The sequence below is a fragment of the Cryptotermes secundus genome, unplaced genomic scaffold, assembly GCF_002891405.2.
Source record: "Cryptotermes secundus unplaced genomic scaffold, Csec_1.0 scaffold477, whole genome shotgun sequence".
NCBI classification, from domain to species: domain Eukaryota; kingdom Metazoa; phylum Arthropoda; class Insecta; order Blattodea; family Kalotermitidae; genus Cryptotermes; species Cryptotermes secundus.
Window position 1 is genome coordinate 580,509 of NW_019720168.1, and position 24,177 is coordinate 604,685.

Genomic DNA, 24,177 nt, shown 5'->3' on the forward strand with positions numbered 1-24,177 from the left:
GCTCTGATTGGTCGAGATCTGTGTGTAGTATCTGCCTCCACACATAGAGGCAGTAGTTACCGTGTTTCCCTTTCTCACATTCCAGTTTAAAAAAAAATTCTACCCCCTAACTAGAATCGTGGGTTCGAACCCAACTCGACGACTGGATGTCTGAGTGCGTTCATTTTGCTTGTGTTGTTCTGTGTGCAGGTAGCGGCCTTGCGACAGGCTGATCCCCCGTCCAAGGACTCCTACCGACTGTGTATAGATTAAGAAACTGAAAACGCTGCCAAGGTCTACAAGGTTTGTAGAGCCATAGATAGATTAATGAAAAAACAAATTCAGAACCCTTGCTGTTTCCTTTGCCACCCCTGGATATTATGGATTCAAAATTTGTGATTCCTGGACTCTTTACATACAAATCTTGCATCTGAGAGACCTAAGACTTTGCCGCTTCAAGTGAATAGGGTAATGAATCGTTGGACTCTGTAAAAGACCAGATATTTCCATCACCGCACAACTATTGTCTTCTAATAAACGCAATAAGCACCAATTATTACTTCTGAAGGAGAATGTATAACACGTATACTAGCGCCGATATTTGGTGTAACATTATTGTACTGGCCAACGCATGCCACGGATTACTTAGGTATTTACGTCACGATGGTCATGATTCCGAAGACAGCCGAATTGTTGAGTTCTGTTTAATTCGGGATGTGTCATGTAAGGTTAAGGCGTTTGTTTTGGTGTCTCTTTCGTCAGTAACCTTATTGGGTCGTTTCGTGTAAATATGTAGTAACTAGTTGTCAGTATTGCTGTTTAGAATAAACTAAACCGCTAAATCGTGAACATCGAATGGGGGATTATATGTGAACTTTGTAGTTTGGAATTTTTAAAAAGACGATGGAGAATGATGAATATGTTGATAGTAGTTCAGCTTCAGGTATTAGATTGTTTTGTTGAAAGTTCTGTATCTTTCTTTGTCTATATTTGGTTTCACCTGTAGTTTTATTAAATAACGCTACAACTGAAGATGGGAACATTTTGGAGTAACATCAGAGGACAAATGGCCAGATTGTTACGTGGAAATCAAAGTACGAATCACGTTGGCGATTTGGATCTCATTGCTGTTTTCATTTGACAGCGCAGTAACTATTTTAAGTGCAAGAAGATTTAGTATAAATGTTTGAAGTCAATATGTATATGATTGATTCGTGTATTTTTTTTTTTGTTATCCTAAGTAAAACTTCTTTGAGTAAGGTAAAGCTATCCCCTGTGCCTAACTAATTAAGCACTACACCATGAAGGCGTATGGGGGAGTAGATATATAGATCAATATAATCTTGATCTTGGCCCTTGTTGGAGGCAAATGGTCAGGTTCACGCCCCTGCCGCTTTACCCCAGGGGAAAGAGCCCCTGCTATCCATTGGATAAGAAGCTGGGTGGGCCCCAGAGCCAGTCTGGACGAGGTGAAGGACAGGAAATTCTTGACCCTCTCAGGATTTGAACTCTGACACCTGAGTCGTCCAGTCCGTAGTTAGTCGCTATACCGATTGTGCTATCCCGGCTCCTAAAACTTAATTTAGTTTTGACATTAAAATGGTTGTTGTCTTGGCTCTAGAAAGAGTACAGAAACAGCATCACATTAGGTTAACGATGTATTGCCGCAGCTTCGCATTTAGTTTAGTTTGAGGCACAGTGCTACAAACCGGAAGGTCGCAGGTTCGATTCCTGATGAGGTCAGTGGATATTTCAGTTCACGTAATCATTCCAGCTGCACTATTGCTCTGGGTTCGGCTCAGCCTCTAATAGAAGTAAGTACCAGATGCTCCTGGGGGCTAAAGGGCGGCCAGTGCATAAGGCTGCAACCTTCTGTGAGCCAACTGTGTAGAAGATGTGGGATCCTTGACATCTCACAACTCAGTGGGCCCCCACATTCTGTTACAAGGATAGCTTCTTTAGTTTAGTTTAGTTCAGTTCATTACGCCTAATGTAAACAAGTAGGTTGCCTAATTTGTCACACAAATCATATTAAATTAATGGTAACCGTATTAGCTCTGACACAAACCTTTCTAAGTTACTGCATTTTAAAGTTATGCAAGAATGCCTGATAAACATTTATTTCCTTTTTATTCCTGGTATCATGTGCTCAGATTCAGAAAGTTGTCACAATCTTATGACTGCTATCCATAAGTATATCTGAGACTGTTTGGCTATTCTGTGTCAGAACACATACAGACACTAAGTAAATAACTCTCCTGGGGCAGAGTCTTTATTGAGGAGAATCTAATAGTCGTTCAGCTCACCACAACACAATTCTGAAACAGATGAATCAAATATAAACACCCAACACCATATTTATTTGACATTTGTATATTATATGTTTGAAGGCCACGTTGTCTGGATGATTTCTTTCCCTCAGGTTTTGCAACTAAAATTATGTATGCATTTCTCATCTCTCCCATTCTTGGTCATCTTATTGTCCTTGATGTGATCACCCCAATAATATGTGGCAGTGAGTACAAATATGAGTATGAACTTTCTCATTATTCATATTTTTCCACCCTTCTATTACTACCCCTCCATTAGGTCCAGACATATCCATAACATCCTGTTCTTAATGCACGGAATCTATGTTCTCCCCATAAAGTTTCACACCAATTAATTGAATCATGGGGCTTATTTTATGCTCATTTCGAAGTTAATAAAATGGCTTTTCCAGTGATCTGTTACACCAACATATTCAGCACACGTATGTTCTTAGGGTCATCACATTTAACCTTTAACTTTGTATTACGCAAAATGTGGTATTTTAGTTTTTGAAACAAAGTTTTATGTGCATAACATCTGCAGATGTCAGGTGGGGCTGGGTTCTGTGAAGCATTTTGTTATGACAAGTCACTTCACTTGCATTGAGTAGGCAGCTTAAAGCAATATTTTGAAAAATTTACATTTATGAATTATGTTAATTAAGTTAACTATGTTATAAAAAGTATTTTTTTACAAACAGATGCAATGAAGATAATTACTGTGCACTATCCTGCAAGCCGGAAGGTCATGGCTTCAATTCCCGATGAGGTTATTGGATTTTTCAATTTACCTACTCCTTCCAGCTGCACAATGGCCATGGTGGTCAACTCAGTCTCTAACAGAAATGAGTACATGTAACTTCCTGGGGCTAAAGGGCAGCTGGCGCTTAAGGCTTGACAGCCTCACTGCCATCTGTGAGCCAGGTGTCTAGAAAATATGAGAACCTTGATGTCTCATAGCGCATTACAGGGATAGCTTTACCTTTTCATAGACTAGAATAAGAAAGTAAGTAAAGGTATCCCTGTAACAGGCTGTGGAGGCCCATAGGTTTGTGAGATGTTGAGGTTCTCACATTTTCTAGACAGTCTGCTCATAGATGGTGGCACGGTTGTCAGCTCTACATGCCGGCCGCCCATTAACCCCAAGAATATTCCTGGTACTTATTTCTGTTAGAGGCTGAGTTGACCCCAGGGCCATAATTCTGCTGGAAGGATTAGGTCAATTAAAAAATCCAGTGACCTCATCAGGACTTGAACCCGCGACCTTCCAGCTTGTAGCATAGCGCCTGAACCAACTACGCTACCGCATGCCCCTTAGACTAGAATAAGTAAGCAGTGGGAAGCAGTGTCTGCAGTATTGTCAGGTCTGAGCAAGCTTTATGTGTTATCTGACCTGAAAGCTGTAAAGATCAGTGTCCTTTGGACATTGGAGATATTGACATATTATACATGTTCTTTCCTGCTTCAGTATAAGATATATTTACTTTACTTTGTAAATTTTATTGATTGTGTGTGTTTACAATAATTATGCAACTCATGTCACTGGTGGCATGTGGTAGTTGAGGCACTATGCTACAAGCTGGAAGGTCGCGGGTTCAAGTCCCAATGAGGTCATTGGATTTTTTCAGTTGACGTAATCCTTCCAGCCGCACTATGGCCCTGGGTTCGACTCAGCCTCTAATAGAAATGAGTACCAGGAATATTCTTGGAATATTCTTGGTGGTAAAGGGTGGCGGGTGCGTAGGGCTGACAACCTTGTCGCCATCTGTGAGCCGATTGTCTAGAAAATGTGGGTACCTCAACATCTCACAACCCCATGTCCCTCCATGGCCTGTTACAGGGATACCTTTACTTTTTTTTACTCATGTCACCAGTGCTTTGTGTTGAAACCCATTTACCCCTTTAATGACACAGCATAATGTCAGGAGAAACTTAAGAAACATATTTACTTGGGCGACTGAAAAACTTTTTCAGTTAAATAGAAATCATAAAGTATGTGACAAGTGTCATAAGATGATATCAGAGCTAAAGTGTGTTGTGTCAAGTAAAGAAAAAGATGGTTTTGAGACTGAATAGTTTTCCAAGATCACTGCAATGAAATTCTTAAATGACAGGTTGCAATCAGTCAGTGAGTTACTAACTGATTATAAATGAAAGGCTAGGCAAGGGTAAGTACTTTGCAGGCAAAATGATAAGACTTGATAATGCTATGAAAATAAAAATCTGAACATTACACAAAATGCTGGTTGAATTGCAATTTTTCTATCACCTGACACAGATTCTAAATCAGAAGTTTAAATGAAGTTACTATTTAAGTTACAAAAAAAAGGTTTTGTTACTGTTGAAATGAGGCCGCGCCATAGCTCAAGCAGTTAGCCGCTGGCTTCCCACAGCATCGGCCTGGGTTTGATCCTGGGTCTGGTCAAGTGGGATTTGTGGTGGACAAAGTGGCGCTAGGGCCGGTTTTCTCCAAGTACTTCGGTTTCGCCTGCGAATCTTCTTTCCACAAAATTCTCCATCATCATAATCACCCAGGGCAGGTACAATAGGCCAATCAGTGGCTGCCATGCTGAGTGGACCCAGTAGGACTCCACCCCCCATTAAGCGAATTTAAACAAAATTTGTTACTCTTGAAATGAGCAGAGTAATGCTTGGTAAGAAAGATTGAAAAAGATCAAAGTCAGTGCTGTCAGGATACATGAACAGAAACAGATGTTGTGCAGTTGAAAGATTAAAACTCTCATTTTAAAAATTCACATCCAGGAGTCAAATTCTTTTTTGAAAGTTTGCATCCTTGCATCAAAGAAAATGCATTATGGCAGGTGCAAGTGGTACAGACAAGTGTGTCTGTATGTACAGTTCACAGGAGTGTGAAGTTCATGTTGGAAGCCTGTGAAATATCCAAACTGACAAGAAGCAATGAACATCATGTTTATCCATACCAACAATGTTTCTCAGCTATGATTTGAAACCCACATCATGCAAATTTTTTTGCTGTATTTAGAAAATACATTAGAAGATGTATTCACTGATAATGCAACTGAAAACCTGACTTTCAAAGAGTGGAACTTGATAGACAGGTGTGAAATAGTAACCATTTTAAAGTCAGCTGAAAAATTAATTCAATTATTGCTCGAAGAATTTTTATTTTTACTTCATCATTAATTGCGTCACAGAAATCTTTGTTCCTATGTAACCTATGGTCAGGTGAAGTTGTGGTTTTGTATGACTTTGATGAAAAGTATTCTATTGTTTTGAAGGATGAAGCGTAAGAGTTTCACTGGAACAATGCATAAGCCTCCATCCATCTGTTTGTGATTTATTGCAAGAAATCAAATGCTTTATATACAGAGCATGAGAATGCAATAAAGATAACACGTTTTTATGAGCATGATTTCATTTTGATACGTACCTTGCAACAACATCCAATGAAGTTTGTTTAAAACACGTTTGAATCACCACTGGAAAAAAATAGTTCACTTCTCTGACAGGTCTGCAGTCAATATAAGAAGAGATTCAGTTTACTAAATGTTACATGCCATAATGATGACTGCAGTCCAAGAAGAGTGGCACTTCTTTGTGACATCCAATGGGAAGAGTGCTTGTGATGGGGTTGGTGGCACTCTAAAAGAAGTTTGCAGTGACCTATAATGCACAATAATGACACATCATCAGTTGTATGAATGGGCTGAGTCCAGTACACATAACCTAAATTTTGATTGTGTAACAGAAAATGAATGCATAAAAGAAGAGAGTTTGTTATGAAGTCAGTTTGTGACAGCTAAAACTGTATGTGCAACTTGGCAGTTAATTACGTCCGAAGTGCACATGTTGGTACACTGAAAGGTACATTCATTGTGGCCAGGGTACGCATATTCTTGCATTCAGGCCTTTAAACGCTGCTAGTAGAAGCCCACACAGAATCATAAATAGTTATTTTTGAGTATAGTAAAATTCAATGTACACATATTTTCTTTTTATCTGCTCCCCCCCCCCCCCCCCCCGCTTTTTNTCGAAGCACCCAAGAACGCACAGTCCCTCGTCACATATACTGCACTTCAGCTGCCTTTCAGTTTCATCATCTTCCAAATGATGTTTCATTGGCACTGAAGGATGAAATGAAAATATGATATTTGAATTCACTATGAAGAAAACTGAATGCATATTGTATCTTGGCTACAGTGCAAGCATTTGGTTGTAACTATAGAAAGGACAACATTCTCTTGCAGCTGTAGTCAAATGGCTTGGCATTGTTGTACAAAACAAAGAATTTTCTCCCCATTCTCTCGTCAGTTTCTGTTCTTTCGCTTTTCTGTCCCACTAGTCAACATAGTTGAATATCTGAGGAGTGTAGCAAAAATGTGAACCTTATGAGCAGAAAAATAAAATATAGTTTTAGTTCTCCCAGCTGTGTTATAACACCAGAGACTGCTGAAGTATGTCAGTTGTTACAAGCAGCAATGATTTTATAATGCAGAAACACTTTGTGAAGAAGCAAGACACTCCTTTGTGCAGTATGCATCAAAATTACACAGATAAAAGAGTATAATTTTTTTTGCCTGATCATTATCAAATCTTATGTTATAATCTGTGACACTATATTCTATGCTGATGAAAACAAAGTTAATTCCATTCTTTTATCATTAAAATGTATAAGATACAGCATGTTTAATAAAATGCATAAAATTAGACCAACAGCAATGCCTTTTAACACCCAGCAGCAGGCATTTAAATAAACTGCTTCCTGGCAATTGAAGGTTAAGAAAGGTGTACTTAACATAGAAGTTTATTATTCTTCTCCTAACCGTACAGAGAATCTTGTGACTAGTGTGCTAAAAGGCATGGTTGAACTGAGAGACATCACAGATTTGTGACATGTCTGTATTTAATTTCTGGTGGATAGGGTGTGTACTGTCAGTGAGGAATCAAATGGCATGAATATAATTTTCCTTTATCCTCATGGACTTTCTGCGTCATTCTGTGGCTTCCTTAGTGAGAAATTCTAGTAAAAGCCCTGACACACACACACACAACAGCAGGATGTACATAGCTTAACCAGTGAAGGACCAAATTGACCGCAGAGAGAAGTAAAACATACATCTGTGAGTTCCACTACCAGAATGAAAGAAACTTAGCTGCTCACGTAAGTTATCCAGCGAAAATGTCTTTTGAGCCCAAAGCATCATCAGTTTTGTATTTGCAAGATTGTACTGACTTTTTTTTTTATATGAGTAGATTTCTTACAAGAAGGGATCTTACCAAATAAATTACAATATTTATCAAAATGTATATGCATCTAATTTATGTTAACATGAATTAATAATATCTGTAGAGACTATGAAGGAAATACATTGCTTTAAGTTGCCTCATTTGAGCAGATGAAATGACTTCACAGTAAAATGCTTCACAAGATTCAGTCCCATTGTATTTTCCAACTTGATATTTGAAGATGTTTTAAATAATAGTGACATGTACACAGTATATAGATGTATAATCAGGGCTTGAGGTGGGGCGGGATGCAGCGGGATGGCATCCCGGTTCTTTTCTAAATGGCTTAAAAGCATCCCGTTACTTCTTTGGCAGTAAATGCAATGTACAATACCCAAGGCTTGAGGTGTGGCGGGATGGCATCCCAGTTCTATTTTCATTCCACCTCAAGCACTGTATGTAATTACTCATAAAATATCTTATTTTGAGAGATGCAGTGACAAATGTCAAACCTGAAGACCTTGAAAACATAACTGTGCTGAATATATTGGTGTAACAGGTCACTGGAAAGGACATTTTATTAGCTTTTAAGTAAGCATGTAAGAAGCTCTGCATGTCAATTACGGCGGAAGTTATACTACTTCTTTCAAGGCAACTTGTGCCCAGAAAATGAGTTTCGTTTTACTGCTTTGGGTGTCTGCTCTCATAGTTCTAGAGGTTAATGAAACAATAAAATTTGGCAGGAATACTTGCATCCATTTGGACACAATCCCACAAAAAATAATTAAATTATGAATTTGGTTGTAAAATTTCAATGCTGAAGTAGGTAGTATTTTCAAACCAAGAATTTGGAATGAGAGGTTGATTGGCATTATTGATGATAATGGAATTAACCATAGTAAAATTCACCACCTCAAAAAATCTAATTGTCAATAGGACATTGTTCCCACATTGCAGCATTCATATGACGGAAGTCTGAAAAGCAGTGAGAATTATCACATTATTCACGTGTTAAATTATTTTTGTAGCGCCCCATCCTCTTTTGAAATGTGCAGTAGGCCATTTCTAGACATCTTGCATAGGGAGCAACAGGAGCTTGTTTTTCCTTCAGTGTCATTGCTCAAGCTCTGTCCTGGTTTCCATTTAAGCATTGAAAGTGCCCATGAATCATATGGGGTAAGGTTTGGACTACAGGCTGGGTGTTCTACAGCTATTCCACTGATGTCTGCTGGCGTCTTCATCATCATATGCAGCGTACCACCGTGCATTGTCTTGAAAAAAAAACCACCATTGTGTCAGTAATTGTGGTCTTTTCCAAATAGCATTCGTTAAATGAGGTTTAAGTGTATTTGCACTGTAAACACCATTCACAGTTTGCATGTAAGGTAGCTAGTGCTGTTCAGCTTAATCAGTATTCACATCTATGTCAGTGCCTGGTCTCCCATTTTGAGTATCATCATCCACCATTTTGTTTCTGTATTTAAAATGCTTTAATTGTCAAAACGCTGTAGCTCAGCTCATTGTTTCTGTTCCCTACACATTCTCTAAAATCTCTTAACCACTTTTTCCAAGCTTCACACAAAGTTGTGTCCTACATCCCTGCCTTAGAACATACATGCCATTACAAAACAGGTTTCTTACAAAAGCTTGTACAGACACGCTACGGAAAATGCCAACCTTTGCACTAGCAGCACTGTCTTGATCAAAGCCACTGAAGATGAGTGGTGTTGCTGGTCTCATTACTTTTCAAACTCCCCTCATAAATTCACTTGAACATCATCTTGCAGCAACACACAGTCCGATTGATTACATTTTGATATAGATGATATGAAAGCATATGTGGCATCTGATCTTGAACTCATTCTGATTGTAATATGGAAACATTATCTGAATAACGGAAGGAGTCTTTTATTATACCTTTTTACAAGAAGTGTGGTAAAACTGACTGTAGTAATTATTAAAACATATCATTGTTTTCAGCATCATATAGAAGTTTATCATATATTCTTCTGTCAAAGATGAGATTATGTGGGATCATCAGTATGGATTTCAACATGAAAGATCAACTGCTGATCAGATTTTTAGCATTCATCAGATACTGAGAAAAAATGGGGATACAGTAAGACAGTAGATCAGATGTTTGTAGATTTCAAGAAACACTGTGATTGAGTTAGGAGGGAAGTATTGTGCAGTTTTCTCATTAAGGTAAACATACACTTCTGTTTAAAATGTCCTGAAGGAAGGAAATGCCTGATTACCACTTCATTTGAAAGTTTCTGTAGAATATGGAGTTTAAATTCAGTGAGACACATCAGCTTCTTGTCTGTGCTGATGATGTTCATTTACTGGGGGATAACATAAATTCCAGAAAGAAACACAGGAACTCTGATAGATGCTAATAAGGAGGTTGGTCTGGATGTAAACACAGAGAAGAATTAAGTGTCTTTATCTCTTGTCACCAGAATGCATGCTTAAATCGTAATATAAAGATTAATAATAGATCCCATGAAAATGTGGCACAGTTAAAATATTTGGGAATGAACGTATGGAATCAAAATTTGATATGTGAGGAAATTAGGAGTAGATAAAAATTAAGGGGGACATTTGCTACCTTTGAGTTCAGAACCTTGTGGCTTCCTGTCTGCTGTCAAAGATGATGTAGATTAATATATGCAGAACTAATTTTGCCTGTAGTTTTGTATGGATGTGAAACTAGGTCTCTGTCGTTAATGAAAAGATATAGACTGGTGGTGTTCAAGAACAGGTTGCTGAGGAGAATATTTGGACCTCAAAGGGATGAAATGGAAGGAGGCAGGAGAAAATTGCATAATGAGGAGCTTCATAACTTATGCTCCTGACCACATATTCTCAAAATGATAAAGTCGAGGAGGGTGAGCTGAGTGGGAGATGTAGCATGCATGGGAGAGGAGAGCAAACGGGGTTTTGGAAAGAAAACCTGAAGGAAAGACACGACGGAAAGCCTAGACATAGATGGGAGACTATATTAAAACGGATCATAGAGAAATAGGTTAAGTTGTTAGAACTGGATTTATTTTGTCCTGGATACAGACCAGTGGCAGGCTCCTGTGAACATGGTAATATACCTTTGGCTTCCATAAATTGCTTGGAATTTCTTGAATGGCTGAGCAGCTGTTATCTTCTCAAGAAGGACTGAGGCCCATGGAATTAGTTCTGCTGTCGAACCTACTGTTCGATTTTGCATGGTGGTATTTACTTATAGTTAGAATTACTATGTGAAATGTTCCTGTGGATAGATGTTGGAGATGGACCGCCAAGTACCTCACCTAGCAGTAGTGTTGACAGTGCCAATTTGGAAGGAGAAGCCCTTCCAATTGAATTTGACACTGCTCTGCCAGTTGAACATAATGTGAGTATACTTGTAGCATCAGACAAGTTGAAATGTACGGAAAAATGTGTTACATGGTTAATCATATATTCTATGAAGATTATTAGCCTGTTTTAAACACACAAATATGAAGCTGTATATTTTACATGTGTAAGTTGTAAACACTGTCTTGTTTGTGTTCCTTCTTTGTATCTGTATATTCAGGGTGTTTGAGAGTGGACTACTGGCTAGAATATTCAGCCCTGACAGAGAGAGAAACAGGAGTCTGAAGAAAACTTGATAGTGTGAAGCTTAATAATTTGTATTCTTCAGTATGCACCTCACTTGATCAAAGTTACTAAAAATTGGACTTATTTGATTCATTTAGTATTTGGGTGAAAACCTGGAAGAGCTGAGAGGACGCACAGTTCTTGATGATGGTTCCTTCCAACTTCTCCCTTTGCTGCCACAACCTGGTGTTGTTTTAGTCCCCGGACAGACTCTTCCACTTATGGTGTTTTATCCTCCAACAGTCAGTATGCTTCGCAAAATAATCTCGACAAACGGAACATTCGGAGTAATTTGCGTGAGGTAGGAAAGTAAGAATTTGTTGATGTTCTTTTCTGTTTTATTTACTTAAATTTTTAAACAGTAGAAATTATGTAGCAACAAATTAGAAATGTTGTGAATTGACTCATAAATTTTATACAAGTGATTATATTCTTGTTAATGTTCCTTTTTGGAATTTACATAAAAGGAATGGGGATATCATGGAAGCTGGATTAGCTCTGGATATCCAGTGAGGTTTTGGTTTTTGTACCTTTTAGATATGTAACAGAAGTATTGAAACTATTTGTAAAAGTGTAGAAATAAATAACTGTTCACTTGTATATCACTGACATGGAGTTGATGTAGAAGCTTGTGATTTATGTTAACAGTAGTTTTACGTCAACATTTTGTACTTTCTCATTTGCTATACATTGACATCTTTCTCAAGGAAGTGAAATGTTCTTATCAAAAAAGTTGTGTGCGGGTGTATAAAAACAACTTTGCACAACTGTGGTTATGGTTTTGTGTTCATTTAAGGTACTTCGAGGCATCTAACCCAAAAATGGCGAACGTTGGAACAACGGCAGAGATCTACGAATATCGAGATGAAGAGGATCTTGCTGGGTTTCGTATCAAAGCCAAAGGACGCCAGAGATTCCGTGTCATGGAGTCACAGCGACAAGTTGATGGGTAAGATGACATGTTAATGTTTGCTGTATGAGCCCAGGCAATATTACACCAAGAGTGCCCTGGTGCATTTGCAACTTAGACCTTAATTTAAAATTTAACATTTTAGCAACTAGAAATAAAATGTTTTGAAAATGCATAGATAAGTATTTAATCAGTGCAAAGGTAAATGACTAAATTTCTTAAATATTTCGCAGTGAAATTGTTGAAATTATGGATATAATTTGACAGTGAGTTATGCAGTATTATTGGAACCATTGATCAAAACATTTTATAAAAACAATTGGGACTTATGGGACATTTTGTATAAAACACTGAAAATGTGCATTTCCCCATGAATGTATAGGTAACACATGTATACTGAATTAAGTGTTTAAAGATCTTCAAGGATAGGATTATGTTAGTTTTCAGTCTGGTTTTCCTCAATGGCTACATAGTTTCTCATGTATCTCTTACAGAAACGTAACCGCTACAGTGAAGATATTGCCTGAAGTTATCCTTCCTGACTCACTGCATGGTGTTCGAGACAGATCTTTGGATCGCTATAGGAGTGAACAAGTTAATTTATCAAGATCAGTTTCAACAGCTAATGGAATCCGTTTACGAAGACAACAGGCCATTTCACGAAGAGATTCAATGATGACTGTGTGGCCTCACTGGGTGCACAACCAATATAATGCCACCACACTTTCCTGCCGAGTCAAAGTACATCTGTCTTATCTGAAACTTGGTATGTTCTCATTTCTCATAGGCTCTTTAAGAATTTTCAGGACCAGGGACAAGGGCGTTTCACCATGGTTTTTACTTCATTAACAGTTCAGCCTGTTCTTATATAATTTCAGGCAGTACTGCGGCAAGGCTACAGTTGCCAGAGGATCCTACTGAATTATCGTACTGGGTGGCTCAGGCAATGCCTTTGCTTGATGAGCAAAGACTATCCTTGCTCCAGATAAACTCCCCAATTCAGCGCCTCCGTTGGGAACTTTGTGTTTTGGAGAAGGTATGAGAAAAGTTAACTGTGATACAATTGACAATATAACAGGGAGTTCCACACAGAACTCACAGAACCTACTTTCCTGTTGCACAAATATCTTGTGCTGAACACCTACTAAGCCCTGTATGGTTATAATTTTAGTACTCATATATTAAGGCTCCTTGTAAAGGTATATGCTCACCCTCACCGCCCTGTCCTAATTTTAGAAGTGGCATATCTGTCCATGCTGATCATGATATGGTTCTTCCTTTTCCAGGGTTACTCTCTTAGATTAAGGCCCCATAAATCTTATTAACTCCTGCCTCATCACCAAGGATCTTAACTGTGTTCCTGATGCTCTTTCATGTCTTCAAGCTCTCCCGATAGTTGGTTTGGCATGTAGATGGTGATACCCAAAGTAGCAATCACTTGCCTCTTTTCCTTAATCCTCCTGCAGTGAATATGGAGGAATCTCAGCACATTATTTGTTTTGTGATAAGGGCCAGTTGGACACTGTACTATGGGCTTTCTCTTCCAAGATGTACCTTTCTAGAAAACGCAGCAGGATACTTCCTGTTCTGTCCTGGGTCTACAAGTGACATGCAGCTTGCTTGTCGCTAAGAAATGCCAGATGTCGTTCTTGGCATCTGCTGGTGCTGGGGTCACTTGTGTTTCATCTTTTGTTAAATGGTAATACAGTTCGTTTACTTGTAGTACATTATAATTAAGAATGTAAATGAACAACATTGCTGAGGTTCCTGCATGGTGCGGTTGCAGGACACATGCCACTGTAGCTCTCAAAGTCTGTGACAAATTGTCATATCTGTACCTACTTGGATACCACAAGACATATGCAAGGGAATAGCATGTCACAAGGATCGGTCCTGAGTGTCACGATTTCACTGTTGCTATCAGTGACATAACAGATGTGGTCAGTCAACACGTACACTCTTCTTTTTACACCGCTGACTTTGGCATATATTTATGGTGTACAAGTTTTCCAGAAATTGAGTGGCATTCACAACTGGCTATCAGTCACCTCTCAGAATGGGGAAGACGAATAGCTTTAAAATATCTGCAGAAAAAACTGCCTGAGTGCACTTCTCCTGATTAAAAGGTCATCTACCCCACCCTAGTCTACAAGTCAACAGCAGGCTTTTGTCAGTTGTCAACATTCTTGGGTTTACCTGGGCAGTAAGCTGACATGGGAGTCTCTTCTGAGACAACTCCACTTTACATACAAGTCCCTAATATTCTGTGCATTTTATCAGATGTTCAGTAGGGTTCAGGCAGGACGTTATGCTCTGTCTCAGTAAGGCATTTGTATGCTCCCACCTCAAATATGATGACTTCATTTATGGCTTAATTTTACACATGTCTTATTGATCATTAACCTGATTTACGCACTGGTATTGGATCAGCAGCTGGTGATATTCACCCGTCCCTAGGCTGAGGTACACTGTAAGTGTGAAGTTGAAATCCTGCTGGTATAATTGGTCTGTTTTGGATCTTTTGCAGTAGCGCGCTGACTCAACATCTTAGTAATGTTAGGTAAGTTGTGTTGCCTAGTGGTGTGCTCCCTAATTATCCCCCATTTTTGCCACATCATTGTGCTGTGATCAGCCGTTCCTCTACAGCTATTTCTTCACTCATGTGTAGAGTGTGTCGTGTGATATTTGACATGGCTGATATTCAGGAGCAGCGTATCAACATTAAATTTTGCTTCAGACTAGGAAAAACGTTTATGGAGACTCATGAAATGATGAAAAACGTTTATGGTGATTATTACATGAGCTGTACATGTTGTTATGAATGGTTTAAATGATTTAAGGACTGTTGGCAGTCAGCACATGATGAGCTGTATTTGGGACGGCCCTCAACGACACGAGATGATGCTCATGTTCTGCAAGTTTGTCAAATTGTGCATTCTGATCATCATTTGACAGTGCAGAAAATAGCAGAAGAGTACAACATATCAATAGGATCATATCATGACATTCTTATGACAAAATTAGAAATGCATCGGTTAGTTTCAAAGTTTGTCCCACAGCCTCTGACACAGGACCAGAGAGACAGTCATGTTGCCATCTGTCAGGAACTTTTGGGTTGCCCTAGTGAGGATGAAAACTTTCTGAAAAGAATTATAACTGGCGATGAAACATGGGTTTATGGATACCTTGTGGAAACAAAAATGCAGCAGGTTGAAAAAAATTCGCCAATACTGAAAAAGGCACAGCGGGTCAGGTCAAACGTGAAAGTCATGTTGATGGTTTTTTTAACATTGAGGATGTTGTGCATCATGAATTCTTATGTCAGGGACAAACGATGAATCACTGGTGTTATGTGGAACTGCCGAAACGTCCAAGAGAGAATGTGAGGAGAAAAAACCACAGTTTTGGAGAAACAACTCCAGATTCCTCCATCATGACATTGCTCTAGGCCATGTATTGCTGCTGATTCGTGACTTTTCGGCCAACATGGACACAACTGTGCTTCCTCAGTCACCCAACTCACCTGAACTGGCTCCAGCAAGCCTTTTCTTATTTCCCAAACTGAAATCCACTTTGAAAGGATGACGATTTCAGACGATTCAAGAGATTATGGAAAATTCACAGATGAAGCTCCATGTGATCAATGGAAAAAGGTATACCAAGACTGTTTCCAGAAGTGGCAACAGCGTTGGGTGTGGTGCATCAATGCAGGAAGTGAGTAATTTGAAGGTGATATGGCTCCCTCAATTGCAGGAATGTCTGAAAAACATATACAAAGTCATGGAAGCCTCTCATCTGTTCCCTCAAGTAACCTCCGAAATACGGCAGACCCTATAGGCCACTCAGGTCCATCGCAGCCCCCGAGCTACAGGGTTAATGCCCACCATTTAACCTTCCCTTCTCTTCCCCTAACATATACTCTATACCAGCTCTGGCCCACTACCTGCTGGCCATTCCACCAGACCCTTCCCCTCCCCCTCTCTGCTATTTCCCTATGTAGCCACACTCCTTCTCTCCTTCTCTTATACAGCTGTGTTTACTCGACTGGCCTCAGTCTGTTGCACCTGCTCTGCTGGTTCGCTTGTGGATTTCTTCTTGTGTTCTGCCCTGGAGATGGAGACGATACGTTCCTCCGAAACGTCGGTTAACACAATCTCTAAATGGCGCCACATCCCAGAAGTCGGCTTTCTTCATATACAAAGATAGTTCCAGAACATTTTTGAACAGACCACGTATATATAGCAGACCTTCTAAGATACTTCAATATTGCATTCCTGAAAATGATCCAAATTAAACACCTGGATCCATACCACCATGGGCTCTGAAACACCCCAATTTAGACACTAGACTTTCTCACAGCACCACCGCCACCACCACAATTGGTACTACTGTTACCCAGTATAGTGACTAGGCTATGGGCTCAATGACCAAGAAATTTAGGTTTGATTCCCAGCAAGGACAGGAGATTTTCCCTTCTCCACAGTATCCAGACCGGCTCTGGGCCCCACTTAGCCTCCTGTCCAGTAGGTACAGGTGGCTCTTTTGCCCAAGGCTAGAGCTTCAGGATCATCAAGCAGCTAATCACTTTGATCTAATGTTGAAGTTAAGAATCCTTGGAGTTTTATGTTCACTGTCTCATATGTCATTGTACTGGTGCTTAAGCAAGCACAGGGACAACATAATTTATACCTTTTATACACACGTTTTGCATGCATAATGTATAGTGGTATATTAGTTTTTATAGTCAGATCAAAAGGTAAACCTCAGATTGCGTTAAGGTGAGGAATATCTTAACTAGCTGAGTATCACCTTTGCAAGGATTATGCTCCAAGAAGTAACCAGTTTGAGATTAAGGAATCTCACCATGGATTTCTAAATGTAGTGCATGGATGATGGATCTCCAAGGTTTATGCAGACCTCATCTTCATAAAGAATCTATCGTCTCTTATATTGTCAGTTTTGATTTGTAATTACCGATCAGATTGACCAAGCAGCAGCGCTCCGGATTTCTATTTCAGAGTGCTCGGTTCAAACCTCAGCCAGCCCACCAGCTATACTGATTGATAGATTTCCTCAGTCCCTCCATGCCAGTAGCAGGATGGTACCTTGATTAGCCCACTGCCACTTCTTTCCAACACCTTTTCAATTCATGTATCATTCCACCATTTCATACTCGGTAATATAGCTACTGACAGTATTATTATAAAAGAAATGAAAATTATGTAATTTGTAACTATATGTTTGATCCCTTATCTTTTAATATCCCATGCCCTTTCTTTGGTAGTGCCAGATGCTGTGTTGCCGCGATTGTGATGCTGAAGTGGCAGATCCTCGAGAGACATTTTCAATGTCAGTTGAAGGTCCCCAGGGGACATACGTGAATCCTGGAGGATTTGTACATGAGACTTTAACACTTCACAAGGCAGAAGGACTTCGATGCCTTAATGAAGACCCATCTACAGAATACTCCTGGTTTCCAGGGTGGGAAATAACATTTGAAATAACTTCTTTTTATATATTATTCCCCAGAATAATAGAATAAATTGTATTGAAGATCTGTGTACTTACTTACTCAGGAAAGACTGCCAGTTTTGGTTCATAAGTGTGCTTCTAAATCTGTGATTCACTAAATAATTTAGGCATCTGACTGACATATTTGTAAATAACTTGTAATACTGTTGTGCATAAGTTACCATCCATACTTCTTACGTTACAGTAAGACTTCTGTATTTGATATCAGGTACTTCAAACGAAATAACTTTCTGTCCCAATCTCAGACGATATGTCTGTATGCTATTTAATTCAAATAATTAAAAATTTGATTAGTTTATAATTTAAAGCACCGAGTAAATCCCAAAAGGCATAGACATTCGAATAATTGCAATTATAAATGTGCAGTAAACAATTTACGTTTTTTCTGGTTAATTTTAGCACTCCTACAACTTGTACAAATACACAGAAAGTGTTAATCTGGGATGAACTCATGGGATAAGTGAATAGTGGCCCTGAGAAATGTTTGGAAAAGCTTACCGAACAAGTCCATGGAACCACTCAAAAAGAGAAGTTAGTTTGGTTGCATGTTTATGAAAAAGAACAAAATTGTGCTCTCTGTGTTGTTTTCTTTTTGTGGTGGCTATTAGTCACATGTATGACGCAGGGACAGCATGGGTGGTTACAGCACTATTAGGGAATATGAAAAGAGTGAGCAAATAATGAGTTAACAGAATGGAAGATACTGAGACAAAAGCTACATTTCTTCCATATTTACAATTTGAAAGTGATGCAGGAGAGGGTAGGTAAAATGTAGTGACAAACCATTACCCTCCCCAGGCCCTTTTGACTGCTACTTGGGATGATCTGCTATTAAGGAGTACAATTCCATAAGTAATTCAGTGGCGTTGTTGTAAAGGAACCAAATGGATATATAGTCATCTGGCCCCATGTGAGATCCAGTAGCAGCCTCTAAACGTACATGGAAATCAAATTTGGGTACTATGGAAGGCATACTGTTCTCTGAGTAGCTAGCTGAGTGGTTGTGACCTGCCGAAGAACTTTAATACATAGAGTTATCACTACAAAGAATGGAATGATTTTTTTTTCATGCATCCTGTTGTGTTATAATATACAATTTCCTTATTAAAACCGTCAGAACACAACTACGCACTGACCTTAATATAGTTGTGTTGTGACGGTTTTAATAAAGAAAATGGAATAACTGTTAATGCTTTGTCATAATCACAGGGTATGTGTAATGTGTTCTAGGTATGCATGGACAATCGCTGAGTGCCGTTACTGTCACAAGCATATGGGATGGAAGTTCACAGCCATCCACAGGCTAATGAAACCTCAAAAGTTCTGGGGTGTGTGTCGAAGATCAATTGTGACAAAACTTGTTACAGAAGAGGATTTGGAACCTGTGCTCTGAAGCACAAGTGTTTTATGCTGAATTGATTCAGGTATATGTACAGTTTGTATGAAATTTAATGTAACTTCTTCCTCATACATTTTGAGGATGTGCACTTCTTTTTCCTCTATTTGATTTTATAGAATAAATTACATTTTATTTTATAATTTTGGGTGTTTTATTGCATTTGTAGTGTAATTTTCTTATGCTTGATTTTCTCTCTCTGTTCATGTGCATGTCAGTACGTGGAATGTTCAAAATATATATAGGCCAGGGTTGCTCAGGGCAGTGGCGGAAGGAATCTTAAAATATAAGTTAGATTTATCGGGGGTACAGGTCAGATGGGACGGAGGGGGCATCACACCAGCAGGCAAATATACATCTTTCAATGGAAAGGGGAATGATAATCATGAATTAGGTACAGGTTTTTACGTACATAAGAGAATCGTATCAGCAGTTAAGAGGGTAGAGTTCATTAGTGATAGGATATCATATAAAATACTAAAAGGTCACTGGTGTGATATCATTGTTATGAATGTTCACGCCCCAACAGAAGATAAAATTGATGACATAAAGGACAGGTTTTATGAAGAACTAGAACAGGTATTTGATTAATTCTGGAAGTACCCCATGAAAATTTTGCTAGGAGATTTGAATGCCGAAGTAGGGAGGGAAGACATTTTCAAACCAATGATTGGAAATGAGATGAGAGTTTGCATGAAATTAGTAATGATAATGGAGTTAGAGTAGTAAACTTTACCACATCAAAAAATCTCACTGATAAATTTACTTGAACATCTGATGGGAAGATACACAATCAAATCGACCATATTTTGATAGGTAGGAGATGGCATTCAAGTATACTTGATGTCCGAACATTCAGGGCAGCAGATTGTGTTACTGGCCACTACCTGGTGGTGGCAAAGGTTAGAGAAAGACTAGCAGTGAGCAAACAAACAACACACAGAGTTCATATGGAGAGGTTCAATCTCAAGAAATTAAATGAAGTAGAGGGTAAAGAGCAGTATCGTGTTGAAATCTCAAATAGGTTCGCAGCCTAGCAAAACTTGGACACTGAGGTGGATGTTAATAAAACTTGGGGAACTATTAGAGAGAATATCAAAATTTCTGCCAAGGAGTCTAGGTTATTAGAACTGAAGAAGCATAAGCCATGCTTTGATGAAGGATGCTCAAAATTATTAGATCAAAGAAAGCAAGCCAGATTGCAAGGTTACAGGATCCAAGCGAGGTAAATGGAGATAATCTGAACAATGTAAGACCTGAAACCAGCAGGCATTTTGGGAACAAAAAGAGGGAATATCTGAAAGATAAAATTGATGAGCTTGCAATGAGCAGTAAGAACAAGAACATTAGAGACTTGTATAGAGGAATAAATTACTTTAAGAGGTGTTACCAATCTAGCAGTAACTTAGTGAAGGATGAGAATGGTGATCTGCTTGCAGATTCCCACAACATTTTGAATAGGTGGAAGAACTTCTTCTTTCAGTTATTGAATGTACATAGGACCACTGATGTTAGGCAGACAAATCCATACAGCTGAGCAGTTAGTACCTGATCCTATCCCTTCTGAGGTTGAAAGTGCTATTGCAAAATTGAAACGGTATAAATTGCCAGGTAGTGATAAATTCCAGCAGAACTTGTTCAAGCAGGAGGCAAAATATGACGTTCTAAGATCCATAAGCTAATTGCTTCTATTTGGGATAAGGAAAAATTGCCTGATCAGTGGAAGGAATCTATTATTGTACCAGTTCACAAGAAGGATGATAAAACTGACTGTAGTAATTATTGGGGGATATCACTGCTATGAACTTCATACAGAATTTTATCCAATATTCTTCTTTCAAGGTTAAGTCCGTACATAGATGAAATTATTTGGGATCATCAGTATGGGTTTCGACATAACAGACCAACTACAGATCAGATCTTTTGCATTCGTCAGATATTGGAGAAAAAGTAGGAGTACGATGAGACAGTACATCAGCTGTTTATAGACTTGAAGAAAGCATATGATTCAGTTAAGAGGGAAGTATTGTGCAGTATTCTGATAGAGTTTGGGATACCCATGAAACTAGTTAATCTGATTAAAATGTGTTTAAACGAAACATATAGTAAAGTCCGTGTAGGTAAACATTTGTCTTATAAATTTCCTATCCAGAATGGTCTAAAACAAGGAGATGCTTTATTGCCACTCCTTTTCAACTTTGCTTTAGAATATGCCATTAGGAAGGTCCAGGGAAACCAGGTGGGACTGAAATTAAACGGGACACATCAGCTGTTGGTATATGCTGATGATGTGAATCTACTGGGGAAAGATGATAACAGATCGAAACCTGATTCAGGAGGAAATTAAGAGGCAATTGAACTCGGGTAATGCTTGCTACCATTCAGTCCAGAACCTTTTGTCGTCTCATCTACTGTCCAAGAACAAAAAAATTAGAATATGCAAGACTATAATTTTGCCTGTGGTTCTTTATAGGTGTGAAACTTGGTCTCTAACAATAAGGGAGGAACATAGACTGAGGGTGTTTGAGAACAGGGTGCTGAGGAGAATATTTGGACTGAAAAGAGATTAAGTGACGGAAGGTTGGAGAAAACTGCATAATGAGGAGCTTCATAGCTTGTACTCTTCTCCAAGTATAATTAGAATGATTAAATCAAAGAGAATGAGATTGGTAGGGCACGTAGCACGAAGGAGGGCGAAGAGGAATGTATATAGGATATTGGTGGGAAAGCCAGAAGGAAAGAGACCACTGGGAAGACCAAGGCATAGGTGGGTGGACAATATTAAAATGGATCTTAGAGAGATAGGATGGGATGGTATGGATTGGATTGATCTGGCTCAGGATAGGGACCAGTGGAGGGCTCTTGTGAACATAGTAATGAACCTTCGGGTTCCATAAAATGCTGGGAAATTCTTGAGTAGCTGCAGATTTGGTTTCTCCTCAAGAAGGGCTCAGCTCCACAAGTAAGTATTCATGTGCATGTCATCTGTTGTTTGACTGGTGTCTTTATAACATTTTTTTTTATAATATGGGGTACAGTCTTCACCTATAAGCTGGTTGATGCAGCAGGAACACATCTGATTTATATGCAGGTTCTAATGATTGACTGTTCAGACAGAAGCTTTGTGTGGTTTCATCCTTCCTTCAGCCACAACATTTCCTTGAAATAGACCATGACAGTCAGTAAAACTTGGAAACCAAAGCTACTTCAGAATAGTGATGTCTTCTGGGACTTAATGCTGTGTAGTCTTGTAGAACACCAACATTTCAAATGAATGTACTGCTGCCATCTTCAGGGGCAAATAGTAGGTGAAGGAAGAAACTGGCAAGAAACAGCCAGCATGTAAAGTGAGCTATATGTAGAAAGCCAGGAGGGAACGTACTAAGTATAGGTCTATTCCTATAGGCTGTCTGTGCTGGATAGAGTGAACTAGTGGGAGGTAATAAAAACTAGTTCATGGCCCTGAAAATGGGTATATTGTTTGGAGAACAGGGAGCAAGACAGAATAAGAAGGGAAGAAGAGATGTCATGTAATAGGGTTGCAAGCAGCAGGGAATAAGAAGAACAAGATGCAGCAGAAGAGAAACCAAGAAGGAAGAAGTCTTGTGGGAGAGCAGTAAGGAAATGTTAAGGTTGATAGGTGCCTTGATGAGGGCAGTGTGCCTGTGGAGAACTGCATCTTGAAAACACTGTGATGGAAGCTGCCTGTATTCTCTTAAGAAGTAATAAAGACAGAAGCCACTCTCCCTCTTCATATTACAGGGATGGAGCTGAATCTCAGTTGCCTCTCTGATGTCCATGCACCTGTATATGATGGAGATGACCCAGTCAGTAAGCTTGATATCACAACCTGGGTTCTCTGATCGGGCACTTGGATATGCTTGGTGAAATTGAGTTTTATTTGTGTTTAGCAAAAGATTTATGTATTTCAGTTCAATAAATCAAATAAGATATAACCTTTTTTCTTCTTAGCAGATTATAATGCTGCACAGAATCATGAAAACAAATTGCACATTAATACTTAATTTTTTCTCTGTTTGTTACTATAGAGGGAATCAATACAAGTGGTTGTGAGACGAAATGTTGCTGGAGAGGATCCTCAAATAAGACTGTGACATGTAAATAAGCATTCATTACCTTTATTAAATGATCTGTACCTGGTTAAAGTAGAGATTAAACTGAAATTTTCTTTGATGTGTATTTAAATGTTTTCTACTTTGATTACTGTTCTAGTCCTCAGGTTTCTCACAGCTGGAGGTTAATATATGACTTCTGCTTTCGAGACAAGGCTGCATCGAATGTTGAGCATTTTCCAGTGTTTTGGCAAACCCTGAAATTGTTATCTTCAGGGTTAATAATTTTGGAAGGTTTTGGTAGCGCTCATATAGCACTTGCATTTGGCATTGTGTCAGAAGAGAAGTCATGGTTGGATAGGCAGGGGAACAGGATGCTAACCAATAGGGATAATCCATATGGTAAGTGAAAGAGAAATTTTCCACTGACCACATGGTTAATGAAAAGAAATTATGTTCAGTGTTCTGGCAACCAGGTAGTTGTGGGACACAATGGGAAAAACACTTCAGCAACCATGTTTAGGACACAAGGTGATGGACGATTCTTTCCTTCGTTCCTTCCCTCTCCCTCCCTTTCATCAAATCCACTACAGAACCATCTTCATCCAGCAGTTGCTGAAGTCCCCTCCTGTCTGCATGGGGAGAAGGAAGAAAATGTATCTTTGTTTGAAGTATGATCATATTGAGGATGGTGAGTTGTACAAGGCATGCAATGTGCATGGAAGATACAAGAAATGGAACCCAGATTTAGCCTGAAAATCTGAAGGCTACCACTTGAGAAACCTAGGCATGGATGGGAGGGTATAATTGAGGGGTTGTGTGGTGCTGAGCTGGAGTCTATAAAAGGCACCAGCTGAGTGACTGTAACTTCTCAAGAATGATTTTACTCTATGGAGTTTGTTTATAATGCACTGCACTGAGTCAAAAGTAAATTTGCAGAAAAATTAAGAGCAAATTAAATTTGGGAAGTGCTTGCTATGTTTCTCGGAATGTTCTATATGCATGTGAAAGTTGGTTTCTTATTGCTAAAGGAATCATCCATGGGTGATCTGGCTTAATTTCATTTCATGTATGTTACATATTTATTGTTAAACTTTGAAGCAGTGTTTCCCGTGGGTTTAGAATACTTTGCAC

General features: G+C 39.0%; 1 protein-coding gene across 2 annotated transcripts; it reads left to right on the forward strand.

Moving 5' to 3' along the window:
* Nucleotides 1-651: 651 nt before the first annotated feature.
* LOC111867369 (protein cereblon) lies at nucleotides 652-23,170 on the forward strand. Of its 2 annotated transcripts, none has more exons than XM_023857163.2 (9): nucleotides 652-1,073; nucleotides 10,772-10,884; nucleotides 11,231-11,433; nucleotides 11,929-12,081; nucleotides 12,537-12,808; nucleotides 12,921-13,078; nucleotides 17,327-17,523; nucleotides 18,805-18,998; nucleotides 23,020-23,170. In XM_023857163.2, the coding sequence occupies exons 1-8, from the start codon at nucleotides 1,013-1,015 to the stop codon at nucleotides 18,965-18,967; spliced, it is 1,320 nt and encodes a 439-aa protein (XP_023712931.1). In that variant the 5' UTR covers nucleotides 652-1,012; the 3' UTR covers nucleotides 18,968-18,998; nucleotides 23,020-23,170. The 2 variants fall into 2 exon arrangements, with proteins under 2 accessions (XP_023712931.1, XP_023712940.1); XM_023857172.2 differs by having other exon boundaries at nucleotides 652-922.
* The last annotated feature ends 1,007 nt before the right edge of the window (nucleotides 23,171-24,177 follow it).